General features: G+C 37.6%; 2 protein-coding genes and 1 long non-coding RNA gene across 3 annotated transcripts; 1 reads left to right on the forward strand and 2 right to left on the reverse strand.

The window, feature by feature from the left end:
- Positions 1-2,443: 2,443 nt before the first annotated feature.
- On the reverse strand, positions 2,444-3,796 carry LOC125221454 (protein FAR1-RELATED SEQUENCE 5-like). Its single transcript, XM_048123573.1, has 5 exons — positions 3,793-3,796; positions 3,407-3,726; positions 2,991-3,304; positions 2,654-2,875; positions 2,444-2,606 (listed from the first exon to the last, which is right to left on the reverse strand). The coding sequence occupies exons 1-5, from the start codon at positions 3,794-3,796 to the stop codon at positions 2,444-2,446; spliced, it is 1,023 nt and encodes a 340-aa protein (XP_047979530.1).
- A 6,024-nt stretch (positions 3,797-9,820) lies between these two features.
- Positions 9,821-10,936, reverse strand: LOC125185290. Its single transcript, XR_007170096.1, has 2 exons — positions 10,615-10,936; positions 9,821-10,211 (listed from the first exon to the last, which is right to left on the reverse strand). It is a non-coding gene; the product is annotated as an uncharacterized LOC125185290 (long non-coding RNA).
- A 2,179-nt stretch (positions 10,937-13,115) lies between these two features.
- Positions 13,116-15,252, forward strand: LOC125224412 (UPF0481 protein At3g47200-like). The gene is made up of 3 exons (XM_048127810.1): positions 13,116-13,249; positions 13,360-14,007; positions 14,487-15,252. Exons 2-3 carry the CDS (start codon positions 13,366-13,368, stop codon positions 15,147-15,149), a joined length of 1,305 nt encoding a protein of 434 aa, XP_047983767.1. The 5' UTR covers positions 13,116-13,249; positions 13,360-13,365; the 3' UTR covers positions 15,150-15,252.
- The last annotated feature ends 5,177 nt before the right edge of the window (positions 15,253-20,429 follow it).

A 20,429-nucleotide genomic window follows, 5' to 3' on the forward strand; every position in this document is an offset into this window, starting at 1 on the left:
CACTTATTCTATCCCTTTGTCACGTAGAAAAAGACTATATTTCTTTTTTGTTTAATAGAAATAGTTCATATCCATATATGATAAATTGATTTCCTTTTCTTTAACTTTATTATTTATAGATCCTACAATTTTTTATACAATTTTAACTATTTTTTTTTTATTTATCTCTTTTACTTTAACAATTACGTACTCCCTCTGTCTCATTAAAAATGAAACGTTTTTCATTATTTGGTTGTCCCATTAAAAATGAAACGTTTCTTAAAATGGAAACAACTATATCTCTATATTTTCATCTCTCTTACTTTACTCTATCTTCATTAACTCACAAAACAACACTATATAAAATCTCGTGCCGATTCCCAAATGTTTCATTTTAAATGAGACGAATGGAGTATTAAAACTCCTAAATGACCTATTTCTATGGGATGGAGGAAGTATTATTAACGCCCATCCATGACCCCATTCTGATGCAGTTATAGAATATAAGTCTTGTTAAGCAAGTTGTATTTTAAGTTTTATTTATTTCCTAGTTAATATAATTAGTAGATGAAAAAATATTACGAGTAATTAATTATTTTTTCCTATATCCAATTAGGTTTTTCTTTTGGTTTATTTCCTTTTTCATAAGTTTAATATTTCTTTTATCTATATAAAGGCCTCACAGTTTAATTTAAAAAGACTGACTTTGAATATTAAATTTGAGTTTCGTATACTAGAGTTATCAATTTATTGAGTTTTTATTTCTACCAATTTAGGCATTCTCGTTCGTTTCTGCATCATTCAACTTAAAAGACAAACTCTGAATATTATTTTTACATTGACTTTTCTGCATCATTTGAATGATGCAGAAACGTATGACTGTATGAGAATGACTGAACTGGTAGAAATAAGAAATCAATTTAGAGTATAAAACTCAAAGTAATTTTACTCCCTCCGTACCAGGATAAGCGACTCACATTCCTTTTTGGGACGTCCCAAGATAAGTGAGCCATTTCCATTTTTGGTATTCTCTCTCTTATTTCTCTCCATTTTATTAACTCTCTTACTTTATTCACTTTCCACATTACTAAGAGCGTCTCCGGTGGCGCCCCTCTCACTAGGACTTCCACACGGACTTCCCACAAAAATTGTTTGCCACGTCATCCCTAGCCCTTACCATTCCACTGTCACATCACTAGGACTTCCCACTGCACTAGGACTTTCCACTAGGACTTCCACTAGGACTTCCTGCAATTATTCAATTTAAGGACTTAAAATTTTACGGAATTAAAATATCGACACGGAATACGGGAAAATTCAAAAACTTCAATAAAAAAAATTACATAATTAAAAAAAAATTACATAATTTAAAAAAAAATTACATAATTTTAAAAAAAAATTACATAATTTAAAAATAAAATTACATAATACCCTCGGCTCTCACTCCTCCTCGTCCTCGTCCTCGTCGCCCGTGCCGCCGCCCGCCTCCCCCGCCCCCAATCTCGACGCCATAATCATCAATGGGTGGCATTCCTAAATCGCGCCGACATGCATCGACCACATCCTTGCACCACCTTTTGTACACAGGATCGTGCGTGCTAAACCACTTACTCGTGCTCTGCATAAGGGTCTTCGTTAGCTGCGCGCAGGCGAGACGGTCGTTACCTGGGTCTTCTAGGGCCTCCGATTCAACCTCTTAGGACCCGCTGCCACTGCCGCTTCCCCTCACCATCCGCTGTGCAGCCTTTTGCCCCATCGGGCGACGACGACAGCGAGAGTCTGATCGTGGTAGCGGGGCCACTTCCTCGGCTTCGGGGAGCTCGTGCGAACTAGCATTGTTGTTGTACTCACCGAAAGAGTTGATCTTCGTCTGCTTCAAGCCCGAGTCGACACCCACAGCAAACTTTTGCGATTCCCTGACCACGAGAAAGGCCTCCCATTGGTCAAACTCTTTGAACTTCAATTCTTTGTCGGGGTACTGGGCCAAGGCTCGTTTCTTCACATCATCCTCAGACATGTCGCATATGACTGCACAAATATCCCAGCCTACCGAAAAGTTTACAATCGCAGGGGTATGACTCGTCACTCTTATCATGTCACACAAAGTAGGAATTGCGAAGGTTGTCTTCAATTTTGTAGGTGTCAACCCTTTCTGTAGATGAGAACCCCAAAACGTGGCATTTGTCATTACCCTCAACAATCTCCTATTGTATTTTCTTGAACATACTATCTGTGTACATAGTAGAAGCATGTTTCTCGAACAGAAAAGTAGTGGCCAATATAGGCAGGGCAGTAGCGTCTTGGTAGTCCAACTTTGTTCTACTATTCCGCTGAAATTCAAGTAGAATTCGGTAATGTTGTTGCGTGGTTCCAAAAAGTTTTTATAGAAGTTGTTCTCCGACTCAGATATCGAGGTGGTCCTAATCATCGACCCCAATGGGAAATCTCTGAAGTACGCAGGTATCTATAGTTGCCTATACTCGTGCAACGTCTTGAACCAACTATGTTCTTCCAGGCCATAATGCTTAAATGATCCATTCCACTCTTCTTCGAACTCGTCGGGTTCAAGCAGGTCCGACCAGACACAGACATTGAACTCTTTCTTGAAATCTTCGTCTCTCAGTAACCTACATGGAATTTATTAGCCACCTTATGCATAATATGCCACATACACCATCTGTGGCGAGTCCCGACAAGAATCTCTTCAATAGCCGATCTCATGCCCAAATATTGATCTGTGACGATCATCTTCGGAGCAACCCCCATACATTGAACAAAATGTTTGAATAACCATGCAAAAGCTTCTGTTTTCTCGTTGCTTACCAAACCAGCAGCGAAAGTTACTGGTCTTCCATAGTTGTCCTTTCCCGTGAATGGCGCGAAGATCATATAATACCTGCGTATCATAAGCAAATATAATTCATACTTCGACAGATATAATGCATAATAAATACATAGTAATGCAGATAATAATGTACATAACCAACTGTTATAATGCACGTCAGGTATACCTATTGGTGTTATAGGTGGTGTTAAAAGCCACAATATCACCGAACATATGGTAATTCCTCTTCATCAAACTATCACACCAAAGCAGAGCAACCAGCTGGTTACTAGCATTAACCTCGTACTCATATGTGAATGCCTCGGACATCTCCTTCTTCTTAGCCATATCATTCAAAACCATTTGTACGTCAATACCATGTGCGTATGCTTTGATGTCTCGAGAAGCATTCCTGATATCCCCAACATTGCAACCAACAAGCTGAAAACCACCGAGAATTTCCTTCAACACATTGAACGTAAGTGTGGGGCCTATATTAGCCTTCGAACAATCAAGAATAAATTGGTAATGTACGTCCTCCAACTTTCGATTGATTGACATAAACTATTGATGCTCTGTCTCAACCATATAATGGTTATGAACCTCATTGAACTCCTCGATAGTATAACCTGAAACTCCTCCTTCGGAGAAGAATTTGAATGATATACTCGCTTTACAACCACACCGCTTGGATAACCGTCGGCGTTTTATCGAAAAACCAGGCCGTGCATTCGCTTGGTCATCTTCGCTCGACTTCTTGCTGTCTTCACTATTGCATACAACATTATACCAAGTAATAACACCGTCTATTTTCCTCATTTGAGATTTGCGCGTATCAAAACCAACAGCACGGGCACACACATAGTAGAAAGCAAAATCAAAATCTAGTGATTTGAACTTCTGCCCAACCACAGGTTTCAAATCTGAAGAACATTCAGGTACAACAACCACTGTATACAATCACCAAAAAAAAATCTCAGCTAACATACGCATTATGAATTATAAAACGTGCAGTATTTATTTAATAATTTAATACACAGTATTAAATCTACATTATGTATATCTAATAAAACAGCACCCTCGCCGCCACGATTCAAAACCCTAGCCGAGACAAAATAAAACGTGCATTATTTATTCTATACTTTACATTATACATTAATAAATGTACATTAAGTTTATCAAATAAAACAAATCCCTGCCCGCCTCGATTCTAAACCCTAGTCGAGACCATAACTAAACTCATGCTCCTTGTCCACGATTGTGGAACTAGTACCAATCAACACTTACACAAAACCTCGAAAAGGGTTGCGTTAATCCCTACTTACTACATCCAAGGCCAACGATTGTATCTCTGATTGTGAATAAATGAAACGTGGAGACAATAATCATAGACTTTTCTAAATATAATTACGGGTACAGAAGAAATTACCAGTACTCTCGAAAAAAATATAATTTGGACGAGAATTAAAAACAATGCAAATTTCGCAAGATATTTTAGAAGCAGAAATTTCTTCAATGGAGAATGATGGGAGCATAATCGTGAAAGAGAAGAAATAATTTTGTAATCTTTTGAATAAAACCGCTGGAATATTTTGTGCTAGAGAGAATCATGGACTTTCCGTAACCGACGTAAATGTGTATCCCCTAAACGCCCTTTTCTATTTTTTTTAATGAATAAAAAAGATTGAATCAGGCCTTATTTCAGCCCTTAGATCTTGAAAATTGATGGTGGAGATTGAGAAGGAAAAAGAACACAAGGTGCAAAAAGGATATGAATACGTCCCTATATATATATATATATATATATATATATATATATATATAGAGTCGTGATCAATGTCGAACCAATTTTAAAGACCAAACTAGAGACCAAATCTGGGCCATTAGATCTAGTTTTTTTGATGAGATGTGCTGCTGTGAAAATTTTTTCGGCTTCATTACAAGCCCATTTTACTTCATTATATAGGTTTATTACTTCATTTTGTACGTAATACCTTGAAACTACAACATGTTATTACTTGCTTCCAGTAGGTTTTGAAATAATTCAACATATGCTTCATTCAAATTCATTGACGTGGGTTTTTGCTTGATTAACATTTAAAAATGCAATTTATTCAAGTGAGTTTATTACTTCATTCAGAAACGTTATTACTTCATTGGATAAGATTTTTACTTCATTCCCGTAGGACTTCAAATGCTTCTACACATACTTCATTCCAATAATTTATTACATTATTCCATGTGTTTATTAAACCATATTAGCGCCATGGCGTTGGTGATAGATATTGTAGAGAGAAAGAACGGCACGCGACGGCGAAACCACATTTACGTACTGGAATGAAGTAAAAACCTACTGGAATGAAGTAAAAACCTACTAGAATGAAGTAAAAACCTACTAGAATGAAGTAATATATTCTGGAATGAATTTAAATCTTCGTAACATGTTAGTATGACTTATTTACCTTCGGATGAATTAAAATAGGCTCGTGATGAAGGCGAAAACAATTTATAAATTTATGTATCTTATCCATAAAAAACTAGATCTAAAAGCCCTAATTTGATAGGGTTCGGTGGTTCGGTCTTTAAGAGTGGATTTGTGGATAATAGGACTCTATATATATATAGGATTGTGATCAATTGAGATTTTTTATGCTAATTGAGAAATGAGATGCAATATCAGCCACTCATTTTTATTAAATGAGTGGTCCAGAATTTGCCACATCAAAAATATTTTTAAGATTAATTAATTATAAAAGGGCAATATGGTAATGTGTCTCCTGATCTTAATCGGCCTCTTCTCCCCCATGGCGCCGCTCCCAATCGAAACCGTAGGCATCACCCCCAATTTCCTCTCCGTCGAGTACAATCACGACGCCGCCTCCGCAATCGGAGCGATTTCGCGGTTATTAGTGGAGCAGACGTCAGTGGCGGTGGTGGACGAGGAGGGGGGGTTGATCGGGGAGATCTCCGCCCTGGTGCTGTTCTACTGCGACGAGACGGCGGCGGCGACCGTGATGACGCTCTCGGCGGGGGATATCGAGAGTGAAGAAGTACAATTCCGGCCGTGCAGGAGCCAGATTCAGCAAAATGGCCGAGGATGATATGGTGTTCATCCATTCGGTTAGGCGGATCTCAAAATTGACGAACGCGTTGAGCAAGTTTCCGCCGGATTCGAGCGTGAATCCGTCGATGAATCAGATGAGCGCGGCACTGCAGCGCGCGATGGTGTTTCTAGAGGAGGAATTCCGCTCCTTGTTGGAGGAATCGAGCAATTCGAGGAGCGATCTACAGCTTGAGGAGTCAGGGGGATTATTGCGAGAGGGAGAATTTCTGCTCCGGCTGAGTATCCGGAGGAGCCATGGATGCGCTAAGGAAACAGCTCGATGTGCTGATGGGAGCCAACCGCAATGGCGACGCGCAGGAGGTCACGCGCAAGTACTACGATCGCGACGTCTGCCGCATCTTCCTTGCCGGCCTTTGCCCGCACGAGCTTTTCCAGCTCACTGTGCGTGTTTTTTTTTTTGTTTAATTGTAGTTTGAAATTGATACAGTATGTTTTATGAATGAGCCTGCTTATTTTGTCAATTATTTATGCTGCTATGCGAATGCGTATAAATCTGGAAGGTTTTTGATGGTATTGAACTTGTGATTCATGTGGTTTATTTATTGATAATGGTGTTTGATTGATTCATCGAATTGTTGTACATATAGATTTTTGGTGGTTGGTTTCTAATTGAGTTATTGGTTTTTTGGTGTAGAAAATTTTTGGAGGTGAAATGAAAATTGTTAGATGATTAATTACCTGAAGCCTCAAGGGCTTGTGGTCTTGAATTTCAGTGTCAATGGGAACTCTATTTCCTTGATCAATTTAGCTGATGATTTTAGTTGGATTACCTTTTCGCACGACTTTGCTAGTTATTTTTTTGTGTGTGATGTTTGTGCTCAGTGCATATGTATTTGGGGAAGATGTTGGATTTAGTGGTGTTTTCCACTGCACTACTGGTTTATCTGATCAATTTGGGGAAAGTAGATCAGGTTTAGGTGAAATTCCTTGTTCTCTTTTCCATTTCTATTTATTTGAAGCAAGCATTTTTGTTGTGGTTGTACCATGTTTTAATCCGAATTCATCTATTTGAGACATCCCCAAATTTAGTTGAATCACTAATACTTAGAGCTGCAATTCTTAATCTGCAACATGAGTTGAGCTTCTTTTGATTCTTTGAGCTGAATTTGGTTTTGCAATTTTTGGATATATATTTTCAATTTTCATCAATCTCTGTCTTTATTAAACAACCATGGTTAGGTTGTCTAGAGAAAGAGAGAGAGAGGGAGAGAGAAAATTGGGGAAAATTCCAATTTTCACAAGTTCGTTGACATTAATTATATAGGTCATTGACATGAATTATATAGTTCGTTGACATAATAACGTTTGTTGTTGACATAAATTATATGTAAATCGTTGTTGTTGACACAAATAATATGTCGTTGATATGAAAATATTTGTTGTTGACATTGATTATTTGTAAAATGTTGTTGTTGACATAATAGTTGACATAAATAAAGTTTATTGTTGACATCGTAGTTGGCATAAATAACGTTTGTTGTTGACATCGTAGTTGACATAAATAACGTTTGTTGTTGACATCGTAGTTGACATAATGTCTCCGTAGTTGACATTGCGCGAGTTGTTGACATTTTAATATCAGTTGTTGACATTCGATATTCTTGGTATTGATATGTGAATAGTATGTGTTATTTGTTAGTTGTTGACATTTTAATACGAGTTGTTGACATTCGATATTCTCGGTATTGATATGTGAATAGTAAGTGTTATTTGTTAGTTGTTGACATTTTAATACGAGTTGTTGACATTCGATATTCTCGGTATTGATATGTGAGTTGTAAGTGTTATTTGTTAGTTGTTGACATTTTAATACACGTTGTTGACATTCGATATTCTCGGTATTGATGTGTGAATTGTAAGTGTTATTTTTTAGTTGTTGACATTTTAATACGAGTTGTTGACATTCGATATTCTCGTTATTGATATGTGAATAGTAAGTGTTATTTGTTAGTTGTTGACATTTTAATACGAGTTGTTGACATTCGATATTCTTGGTATTGATATGTGAATAGTAAGTGTTATTTGTTAGTTGTTGACATTTTAATACGAGTTGTTGACATTCGATATTCTCGGTATTGATATGTGAATTGTAAGTGTTATTTGTTAGTTGTTGACATTTTAATACACGTTGTTGACATTCGATATTCTCGATATTGATGTGTGAATTGTAAGTGTTATTTTTTAGTTGTTGACATTTTAATACGAGTTGTTGACATTCGATATTCTCGGTATTGATATGTGAATAGTAAGTGTTATTTGTTAGTTGTTGACATTTTAATACGAGTTGTTGACATTCGATATTCTCGGTATTGATATGTGAATTATAAGCGTTATTTTATTGAATGTTGAAGATATGAATGTTGAAGATTCGAATATTTGAAGATTTGAATGTTGAAGATTCGAAGGTTTGAATGTTGAAGATTTGAAGATCTGAAGGTTGAAGATTTGAAGATTTTAATGTTCAAGATTTGAAGATTTGAAGATTTGAATGTTGAAGAGATTTGAAGATTCGAAGATTTGAACATTTGAATGTTGAAGATTTGAAGATATGAATGTTGACGATTTGAAGATTTGAAGATTTGAATGTTGAAGATTTGAAGATTTGAAGATTTGAAGGTTGAAGATTTGAAGATTTTAATGTTCAAGATTTGAAGATTTGAAGATTTGAATATTGAAGAGATTTGAAGATTCGAAGATTTGAACATTTGAATGTCGAAGATTTGAAGATTTGAAGATTTGAATATTTGAATGTTGAATATTTGAAGATTTGAATGTTAAAGCTAGATTTTTAGAGAAGATTTTAGAAAATGATTTCAAACACAATTTAATGAAAAGACAATTATACCCCCTTGTTGACATAATGTGGTATTTGTTGACATTTTATTAATCTTGTGGATTAGTGGCCCATATATGATCAAATACAAACCCTCTATAATATAAACTGTACAAACTTAATCCTACCCATTCTATATAAATTAATCTACGGTTAATATATGAGACATTTCAAATGTCAACATTTCCTACAAATCTGTCGACGAAGGGTGTATATGGAATTTGTTACATCACTCCTTAATTTCATGCCAATCTGCCATATTATTAACAAGAATCGAATGTAACAGTTTAACACCTAAACAAGTCAATTATGCGTCCCTAATTTATCTCCAACCTCCTGAATTACCATTATTATCATTTTTGGAAACAGATTAGCGTAAAACATTAATAATTTCTTCCTTTAGGAGCAGGCGCAATTATCAACACTAGGAAAGAGATTACATTCAGCCAAAAAAAATTGTATTAATCATTCATTCATGAAATATCAAATATCTTCGGAGACGTAGTTCTTCAATAAATCTTCTCCAGTTGAAATTGATCTCCTAAATCTTCTCCGATGAAATTTTTATACCAGAGACTGGAGAAGATAGAATAGATGCTGTCGTGACTGATGTAGAGTCAATAGGCCGGACAGTCGTTGATGTCAACACCATGTCAACACGTCTACAACAACATTACAATTTTTCACTGATATGGACATCATACAAACACGTCTATCGATTGTTTCTGTCCACTTCATATGTTTCAAATTTTTATCTGAAAAACGAATGTCAACAATTGATGCAGTTTCACTCTGGCTCAGGATCACTTTAAACCAGCTGAATTGATGCAGTTTCAATACAAATCTAGCTGATTTTTGCTGCTATGTCTTTTGAAAATTACGTACAGTTCACTATGGCTCAGGAGTACTTTAAACCAGCTGAAGGTGGAGTGCTGGTAGATGTGAGTTGTGGCAGTGGTTTGTTTTCCAGAAAATTTGCGAAATCAGGGGCTTATTCAAGAGTCGTCGCGCTTGATTTTTCTGAAAATATTCTTCGCCAATGTTGTGATTTCATAAAAAATGGTGAAACTATCTTAAGCTTATCAGCTCCTAAAACAGAGACTATACAACCATTATCTCAATCAAAAACAAAGAGAAATTCTAGTGCCAACTATCCAACAAAGCTCATGAGCATTTCTCTCCTGACTAGAACATGAATACTTGAAACATTTTGGTTCAGCTCAGTTTAGAAATTGTATCCCTTAAACTAAATAATTCGACCAAATTTTGATTGGAGATATTTGCCCTTGTGGGAGCTGATGTTTCGAGGCTTCCTTTTTCATCTGGTGCAGCCTTACATTGCTGGGGAAGGTGATTTGGAAGTCTCATCAAGAGCAATGAGCATGTCCTTGATTATTACTTCAACCAGGTTGTGGAGTCCCTTTGAGTTGAGATAAAAACCGAGAAAATCCCTTTGCAAGAAAGTTCAGGGGTAATGTAAACATAATTTCAAAGGGAATGATCACAAAATTGTTTGTTCTCAACAATTGTAAAATGTCAATGATAAAACTAAACCACAATCTGGAAGTCAATGTCAACAACAGTTTCCCTTCAAAAGCTCACATAAAATGTCAACATATAAGCCAACATATATCAACACTATTGTATCATAAAATCAACTAACGTATCCAAGTTTCAACATGTCAGCAGAAAACTGTAATAAAATGTCAACATAGAGCCCAACATGTCACTACCACATAGTATAGTGTCAATACATCCAACCATTTCCATACCGATTAATAGGCTTGTTCGTAGGCACGGCCACTACAAATGTCAATACGTTCGAAAACTAGAGTTTTTGGCCCGAAATCTCACCTTCAGACGACTCCGCCGAAGCTTGCCTTCGTTGTCGGACATAACTCATGAGGCCGCCGCAGATGAATCACTTCAACACCGACGAGGATTTGATTACTCCTCTGCAGCCGAGAAGGAGAGATAAGAAGGCGAGGATTCGACTAATGAGAGAGAAATTGGGAAGGCGAGAATTTGGAATGGGGGGAAAGAAGAGAGATGAAACGTGAATAGTGGAGGGAGCGATGAAACGACGCAATTATCGGGATATGGAGAATCTCTACGTGATTAATGATTTGGGTTGATTATTTCATTCTCTAAATTAACCTTTGTTGATAATTTTTTAGGAAATGTTGACATTAATAAAATGTCATATATTAACTGTAGATTCATTTGTATAGAGGGGGTAGGATTATAGTTTGTATTATACAGGGTTTGTAGATTATCATGACCCTATATATATATATATATAAAAGGGATGTATTCAAATCCTTTTCATATCTTTTGTCATTTTTCCTTCTTAATCTTAGCCCCACGATTTTGTCATCTGACGGTTAGATTAATGTCACGTGTCATTTAATAATGCACATTTTCACTCTAATAATGCACAGCGGCTAATAATGCAACATTATAGACTAATAATGCACATTTTCATTCTAATAATGCACAACGGCTAATAATACAACATTATAGACTAATAATGCATTGATCACAACCATCCAATTCAAGGATCCAAGGACTGAGATTAAGAATGAAATAGGACACTCAGGGTGCAAAGGAGCCTAACGCACCCCTATAAAATGAGACTCTTCATTTCATAGTGAAGATTCATAATTTTTAAAATAACACTACATAAAATTTAGTCAAAAAAACAAATGATTTACATTTAGTGGGACAAAGGGAGTTATTGTCACCACACTTTTATTACTCGTCATTCATTATTTATCTATATATTTCGTAACCTTTTACCACCCGTATACAACTATTTGCAATGAAGATAAATATAAAAAATTACTCTACAATTGTTAATATTCAGTTGGACCACCAAGAGCCGAAATCCTTAGTCCGCCACTGCTCAAATCCATAACCTTTGGTCCAGGCATCAATTATTCATTTTACCGCACGTCCAGCACAACCTACAATATTTTCATTCTAGTAAAACATACGGTCGAATATGATACGGGAACTGCTAAAACGTAAAAATTTTCCATATTTTATTCTTCTTTGTCATACTATAAATTTGCAAACAACGAAAATCAACACCAACACAATATCAGATACGCATATAAATAAATACGGCCTATATATATCTACGGTGGGTCAGACTCACATTGGATTCTCTTATTATATTCCACAATCCAGATTAAGTATAATAATCCCACTAATTTTTGCAATCTAAGATGGGTCAGACTCACATTGGATTCTCTAATTATATTCCACAATCCAGATTAAGTATAATAATCCCACTAATTTTTGCAATCTAAGATGGGTCAGACTCACATTGGATTCTCTAATTATATTCCACAATCCAGATTAAGTATAATAATCCCACTAATTTTTGCAATCTAAGGTGGGTCAGACTCACATTGGATTCTCTTATAAATTTAATTATCTCATGATTTTATTTACTTGCCGCTTTTTATATTTACTTGGATTCTTTCTTCCTTTGATACTATCTTAGTCCCAATAAAATATGTGCATTTGGAGAGTCAAATCAATATTGTTATTTGTGTTTAATGGGTTGTAATGATAGACCATAGTAGTATAATTAAGTTATAAATAAATGGATATATTCCATAGTAATGAGTTGAGGACAAGTTTCCATAAATAGAAATGTCCATATTTTTTAAGGCGGACGAAAATGGAAAGTACACATATTTTTATGGGACAGATAAAATATTATTTATATTCTTCCTTTTTTTAGAAATGCAAGTCTTCAAAATAGTACTCCCTCCGTCCCATAACAGATGACACATTTGGAAAATAATACGAGATTTTATGAGATGTTGCTTTGTATGTTACGGAGAAAATAGGAGTATTTTTTTTAATGAAACAGAAAACTTTTTTCTATGATAAAATATACTCATATTTTTTGCCGGACAAATTGGAAAATAAAATATGACTATCTATTACGAAGAGTAGTTTTTTGAAATTCCACTATTCTAACATATGGACTTCTGACACACAAATATCAATCCTAATTCCATAATTTCTTTAATCATAAATTAAGTTTTGTATAGTTTAGTTTTCTGGTATATTTTAAAAACATTTTGCAAACATTATTAAATTATCTTTTGTTTCGGTGGAATAAAAACGTAGTAAAATATCTAATTAAAAATTAAATTATAAAAAAACTGAACGTTAATAAAGAAGAAAAGAAACATGATCCCAATTAATTAGTAATTTAAAAGAATCGCCAATTTACTACAGAGTACCACTATCATTTAACTCTTACAACTATTTAAAGGCAAATAAACATGAAACGGTGTCGTTTCTTAGGCACAGCACCATGCTGTGTTTTCCCTACACTGCAGGGGATCATCCCCATCATTCATCTCGTTTTAAAGAAGAAGAAAGCCTAAATTTTGCAGCATTCATTTCTTGATAATTTTGCAGCATGTAAAGATGAAAAAAGCCTAAATTCTGTCGGTGATCTACGGTTAGTATAAACTAATTTTAGAGACTTGTTACTTCTTTAAAAACATACACTCCTCTTACTAAGTTAATCATTTTATAGACTTATAGTCATAGAAACTTCTCACATTTCAGCTTTACATGGATCCTGATAGCATAACTCAAGCCTCAGATGGGATAAATGAAAAACTGAAAGAAGTCTCCGGGGCACAGCCGGAATGCACAATCTACAGAGTTCACAGACACTTACGCGACCTGAACCCAAAGGCCTACGAGCCTGAGGTGATCGCCATCGGCCCTTATCATAATAATAGTGAGCATCTAAAGAGGATGGAACGCCACAAGCTGCGTTACCTGAAGCAGCTCCTTGTCACAAACGATCCACCCGATGATGTTGGAAGGTATGTAGCGGCTGTAAGCAGAGTGGAAGCAGAAGCAAGAAGATGCTACGCAGATCTGCCTGAAACCCTGACCCCGGCCGAGTTCGTACAGATGCTTGTTCTAGATGGTTGCTTCATCGTCCAGCTAGTTCGCAAGTTTGAAACAGTGATCTTGAGGGAGGAGAATGATCCCATCTTCCAAATGAACTGGATGATCAACAGCCTGCAGCGTGATCTCATGCTCTTCGAGAATCAATTACCGTTCTTCATCTTGTGCGAGCTCTACGACCTCATCGCGGCACCTAACCAGCATTCTAGGTTTTGGTGCCTTCTCTTCAAATTCTTCATCAGTCTCTATCCTGGACGGGGCAGCAAGCCAATGCCGATTGTAGATCCTCGCCAGGTTATGTTAGAAAAAATTTCTCTATTTTATATAAATATTGATTTTATAAAAATAGTACTCCCTCCATTTCACAATAGTTGAGTCATTTTACTATTTCAGAAAGTTTCTTCATAGTTGAGTCATTTCCTTATATGGTAACTTTTTTCTCTTTCTTGTTTTACTCTCACTTACTTTATTCTCTCTACTTTATTCACTTTATACTTTATCCTCTCTACCTTTACCTTTCTCTTACTTTTTTATCTATTTATTTAACACACCCAATATTCATTTCTAAATCTCTGTGCTGAAAAGTTTCGCCTCAACTATGGCGAAACGGAAGGAGTAATAATGAAATGAGATATATGTTGGTGGTTCTTAAAAATAAAAAAAAATTAGACATTTAATGACGGACATTTAACTCTAGGTTAACATGTTTCTATTTTTTCTCTACCTTAATTAATTAAAGTCGAATAACCTAATGTGGTCCATATATCTTTCAGGTGAAGCATTTGCTCGACTTCCTCCATCAGAGCTGGCTTCCTCCTCCTCGGTGCTCAGGTGGAGGAAGCAGTCACCAGGTAATAACACTAGGAAAGAGGTTGCGGTTCATCAGCACCGCGACGAGACTTCAGGATGCTCTTGTCATGTTTACGAACCGATCAAGAGGAGAGACATTGTTCGACGTTAGATTCGAAAAGGGGGTGATGACAATGGCGCCACTAACCATTGAGGATAGGACAGAGTCGTTCTTGCAGAACCTCATTGCGTACGAGCAATATTTTGAGCATAATCAAAACAACTTCGTGACTGATTACGTCAAATTCCTTGCCTGCATCGTTGATTCCTCCATGGATGTGGAGATACTGTCTCGAAAAGGGATCATCCACAACTGGTTAGGGGATGAACATAAGGTAGCGGAGATGGTGAACAAGCTGGGTGATTCGGTGGCTGAACCGGGGAATAGCTTCGTGTATGCGAAGATGTTTGAGGATGTGCATAGGCATTGCGGAAAGCGCACGAATATGTGGATGGCTAACTCCATACGTATCTATTTTAACCGCCCTTTGTCTACTTTAACTCTTGTTATTGGTCTAGTGGGGGTTTATCTTGCAGTTATGCAAACGGTGTTTAGCGTATTACAATATAACCAAGGGAAGAAATAAATGGAGAGGTAACGTCATATAACTACCTTATTTACTTTTTTCCATGTAATATTATTCTCCAAATGAAAAGGTATTCGAGAAAGTGATATATATGTTTTAATTTCGAAAAGGTATTTTTACACCTCTCCATCACGTAAGGTCATATAACTGCCTTATTTAACTTTTTTCCATAAAATATTATTCTCCAAAGGAAAAGGTATTTGAGAAAGTAATATACACAAGTGGAGATGCTAAGGAATTAAGGCAAGGGTTGGTATGGTGAAGAGTTTTCTTAATTAAAGTGCAAATATGTTGATTGTTAATTATATTAATTGTATTTTATTTGATGATAGACTTGAGAAATATTGCTTGATAACTTGCTAAAATCCACTTAATGGTTTATTGGGTGACAAATTTCAAGCCAAGAATGGTAGCGACAATTATGATGGGGGCATTTATTGTGTGACAAATTACAAAGGCTTCAAGCTTGGAATGAGGGCTCTTCAACTCTTGGTTATAAGCCCCTTCAAGTTGTTTTATCTGATTTTGATGAATCTAATAGGAGAACTAACAACTATAACATCCATTTGATATGGTCGAAGGAAGTATAATTTAAACCGAGAGATACGTGAAATTCAATGTTTTGAGATATATGTCTAGTCACCTAGAGCCTGGTTTCCAAACCTAGGGTTTCTGAATTCCGCATCTGTTAGGGATTCTGTGTTAATTGATCAAGATGTTTGCTCTGAACGTGAAGGTCGACAAATTCACTTTGAAAAATAGTTTCGTCGATGGAAGATCAAGATGCGATCTTTGCTGAAGTAGCAAAGATTGTGGGTGTCTCTAACTAAAAAAAAGAAAGGCGAAAAAGGCAGACGAGACAAATGACGAGTGGGTAACCCTAGATGAAAAGGCTCACTCGACAATCATGTTGTGCTTGTCTGACGATGTTATCATCGAAGTCGCTGATCAGGAAACTGCGGTTGCCCTCTAAACGAAGTTGGAGAGTCTATACATGATGAAATCTCTAAGCACTAAGTTGCTCCCGAATCAACGTCTGTTTCCGATTACGCATGTAGGAAGGTACGCCCCTTCGGGATCATCTGGAAAATTTTAACAAAATTTTGTTGGATTTGCGTAATGTTGAAATTAAAGTAGAAGATGAGGATGCTGCTTTAATTATGCTAGTTTCTTTGCATGAGTCGTATGAGAATTTCGTTGAGTCATTTTTATGACTGGGCGTCTCTGGAAGATGTTCGATCTGCTCTCCACATCAGAGAAGATCGGCTACAGGCAACTAGTTCGGCCACAGAAAGTCAAGCATCGGGATTATCTTGGGATTATCTTCTACGGGTACGGGTCAGAAGAAATCTGGAAAGAAGAAGTCGAAATCAAAAGGGAGATCGAAAGGTTTCCAACCCGGCGACATCTGCAGATATTATAAAGAACCAGTGCACTGAAAGAATGATTGTCCGAAGAAGAAAAATAAAGAGGGCAAGAAAGGGGATGTCAATGGTTCAGCAACTGTGGCAGAAGCTGATGACTCAGATTCTGAAGTAAGCCTGGAGCTAATCGCAGATTACCAGCCACACAGCAACGATGTGTGGAGTTTTGACTCAGGAGCATCGTACCATCTATGTCCACACATGGAGTATTTCACCACTTACGAGCAGATAGATAGAGACAATATTACCATGGCCAACAGTGTTGTCTGCAAAGTGGTTAGCATTGGCTTTATCAGAATAAGGACGCATGATGGGGTGTTCTGCACCTTGAACGACGTTAGAAATGTTCCACAGATGACAAAAAATCTGATATCTCTGAGTACCTTTGACAGTAAGGGATTCACCTTCAAAGGTGAAGATGGAGTAATGCATATTATGAAAGGTTCGAAGGTGGTTCTTATAGCCTTGAAACGGGGCACCTTGTATATTCTGAAAGGTTCCATCGTGACAGGCTCTGCTAATACTACATCATCCGAGATTTCAGCTGAGAGTATGACAAAGTTATGGCATATGAGGCTTGGTCACATGGGGGGAACAAGGGATGCAAATTTTGTCCAAGCGTGATTTTCTCTCTGGGCATAAAGTGAAGAATCTGGATTTCTGCGAACACTATGTTTTTGGGAAGCTTCATCGCAACAAATTCCCAAAGAAGGTTGTTCATAGGACCAAGGGGATGCTCGACTACATTCACATGGATTGTTGGGGACCATCACATGCTGAATCTATTGGAGGTCTTAAGTATTTTGTGTCGATGATTGATAACTACTCGAAGATGACTTGGGTGTTCATGATGAAGCATAAAGGTGACGCTTTCAAGAAGTTTAAACAGTGGAAAACTGGTGGAAAATCAGACAGGGCAGCAGATCAAGCGACTGAGAACTGAAAATGGTTTGGAATTCTGTTCGTCTGAGTTTAATTAGTTCTGGAAGAACGAGGGGATTGTTCGCTACCATACTATCAGACATACACCACAACAGAATGGTGCGGCAGAACGGATGAATCAGACACTGGTGGAAAGAACGAGATGTATTCTTTTCCAAGCTGAGTTGACTAGCAAGTTTTGTGCAGAAGCAGTAAACACGACGTATTACTTGATCAACTGTGGACCTCACAATGGAATTGACTACACGACACCTTATGTGAGTTTAATTAGTTCTGGAAGAACGAGGGGATTGTTCGCTACCATACTATCAGACATACACCACAACAGAATGGTGCGGCAGAACGGATGAATCAGACACTGGTGGAAAGAACGAGATGTATTCTTTTCCAAGATGAGTTGACTAGCAAGTTTTGTGCAGAAGCAGTAAACACGACGTATTACTTGATCAACTGTGGACCTCACAATGGAATTGACTACAAGACACCTTATGAGGTATAGTCTGATACACCTGCAGATTACTCGTTGCTGAGAGTTTTTGGTAGTACTGTTTATTAACATGTGAGTGAGGGTAAATAGGAACCAAGAGGCCTTTTGAGAGAGACCCAAAAACAACTCAGTGCAGGCTTGACCCAAAGTGGACAATATCAAAATAATGTGCAGTCGACGGTCGTAACAAGTGGTATCAGAGCCCAAGTGGCTATGGGTCGGCCTTGAAAGACTTGGGTTAAAGTCGGGCCCTGGATGACTTAGGGGCCAGGGCTGGAACAACCCATGTTTGTGTCGACTGCGTTCCCGATGTGGTCTCGATTTGAGGGGAAGTTTGTTGGGTTACAAACCCATCCCACATCGGATGAGTGGGGGAAGTTGGAAGGTGTATATAACTTGTCAGGATTGTTGGCGTTGGCAGTATTAATTTGATATTGTCTGCTTTGCATCAAGTCCGCACGGATTTGTCTCAAACTAATTAGGGGTTAGACAGGATTATATACACGTCCGCAGTATTAGTTTGATATTTTCTGCTTTGCATCAACCCGCACGGATTTGTTTTTGGGTCACTCCCAAAAAGGCCTCAAACTAATTAGGGATTGGACAGGATTATATACACCTTCCAACTTCCCTCAGATTTCCGATGTGGGATAGGTTTGTACTCGACAAACCTCCCCCTCAAACCGAGACCACATCAAGACACATTACGGGCCTGACTCAGACTTGTCAGGATCGTCGGCCCCACTCGAACATGGGTCTCTTAGACCAGACGTGGCGCCAACCTGGCTTTGATACCACTTGTTAGGATTGTCGGCGTCGGTAGTATTAGTTTGATATTGACCACTTTGCATCAAGCCCGCACGAAGTTGTTTTTGAGTCACTATTAAAAGACCTCAAACTGATTAGGGGTTGGACATGATTATATATACCTTCCAACTTTCCTCAGGTTTCCGATGTGGGATAGATTTGTACTAAACAGTCAACTGTATTAGTGATTAATGCAATTTACAAGCATAATTAATCCATACAAAGGGAAAGGTGTTACAATACCATTGATCTTACGAACCATGTTCAATCATTGTCATCTTCTACTTCATAGAAAGGCAAAACGGAGTAGGATGAAAAATAAAAAGTGAAAACAACAATTTTTTAAAAGGAAAAATTGGGTGAAAAAAAGTCAATCCCGCAGTATTAAAAAAGTCAATCCCGCAATATTTTCTACCAATTTAGGCATTCTCATTCGTTTCTGCATCATTTAACTTAAAAGAAACTCTAAATATTATTTTTACATTGACTTTTCTGCATCATTTGAATGATGCAGAAACGTATGACTGTATGAGAATGACTGAACTGGTAGAAATAAGAAATCAATTTAGAGTATAAAACTCAAAGTAATTTTACTCCCTCCGTACCAGGATAAGCGACTCACATTCCTTTTAGGGACGTCCCAAGATAAGTGAGCCATTTCCATTTTTGGTATTCACTCTCTTATTTCTCTCCATTTTATTAACCCTCTTACTTTATTCACTTTCCACATTACTAAGAGCATCTCCGGTGGCGCCCCTCCCACTAGGACTTCCACACGGACTTCCCACAAAAACTGTCTGCCACGTCATCACTAGCCCTTCCCATTCTACTGCCACATCACTAGGACTTCCCACTGCACTAGGACTTCCCACTAAGGATAATTATTCAATTTACGGACTTAAAATTTACGGAATTAAAATGTCAACACGGAATACAGGAAAATTCAAAAACTTCATAAAAAAAATTACATAATTAAAAAAAATTACATAATTTTAAAAAAATTACATATTTTAAAAAAATTACATAATTTAAAAATAAAATTACATAATACCATCGGCTCTCACTCCTCCTCGTCCCCGTCCCCGTCCCCGTCCTCGTCCCCGTCGCCATAATCATCAATGGGTGGCATTCCTAAATCGCGCCGACATGCATTGACCACATCCTTGCACAGCCTTTTGTACACAGGATCGTGCGTGCTAAACCACTTACTCGTGCTCTGCATCAGGGTCTTTGTTAGTTGCGCGCGGGCGAGACGGTCGTTACCTGGGTCTTTTGGGGCCTCCGATTCGACCTCGTAGGACCCGCTGCCGCTGCCGCTTCTCCTCACCATCCGTTGCGCAGCCTTTTGCCCCCATCGGGCGACGACGACGGCGAGAGTCTGATCGTGGTAGCGGGGCCACTTCCTCGGCTTCGGGGAGCTCGTGCGAACCAGCACTGCTGCTGTACTCACCGGAAGAGTTGATCTTCGTTCGCTTCCAGTCCGAATCGACACCCCACAGCAAACTTTTGCGATTTCCTAACCACGAGAAAGGCCTCCCATTGGTCAAACTCTTTGAACTTCAATTCTTTGTCGGGGTACTGGGCCAAGGCTCGTTTCTTCACATCATCCTTAGACATGCC

This window comes from Salvia hispanica, chromosome 4 (assembly GCF_023119035.1).
Source record: "Salvia hispanica cultivar TCC Black 2014 chromosome 4, UniMelb_Shisp_WGS_1.0, whole genome shotgun sequence".
NCBI lineage: Eukaryota > Viridiplantae > Streptophyta > Magnoliopsida > Lamiales > Lamiaceae > Salvia > Salvia hispanica.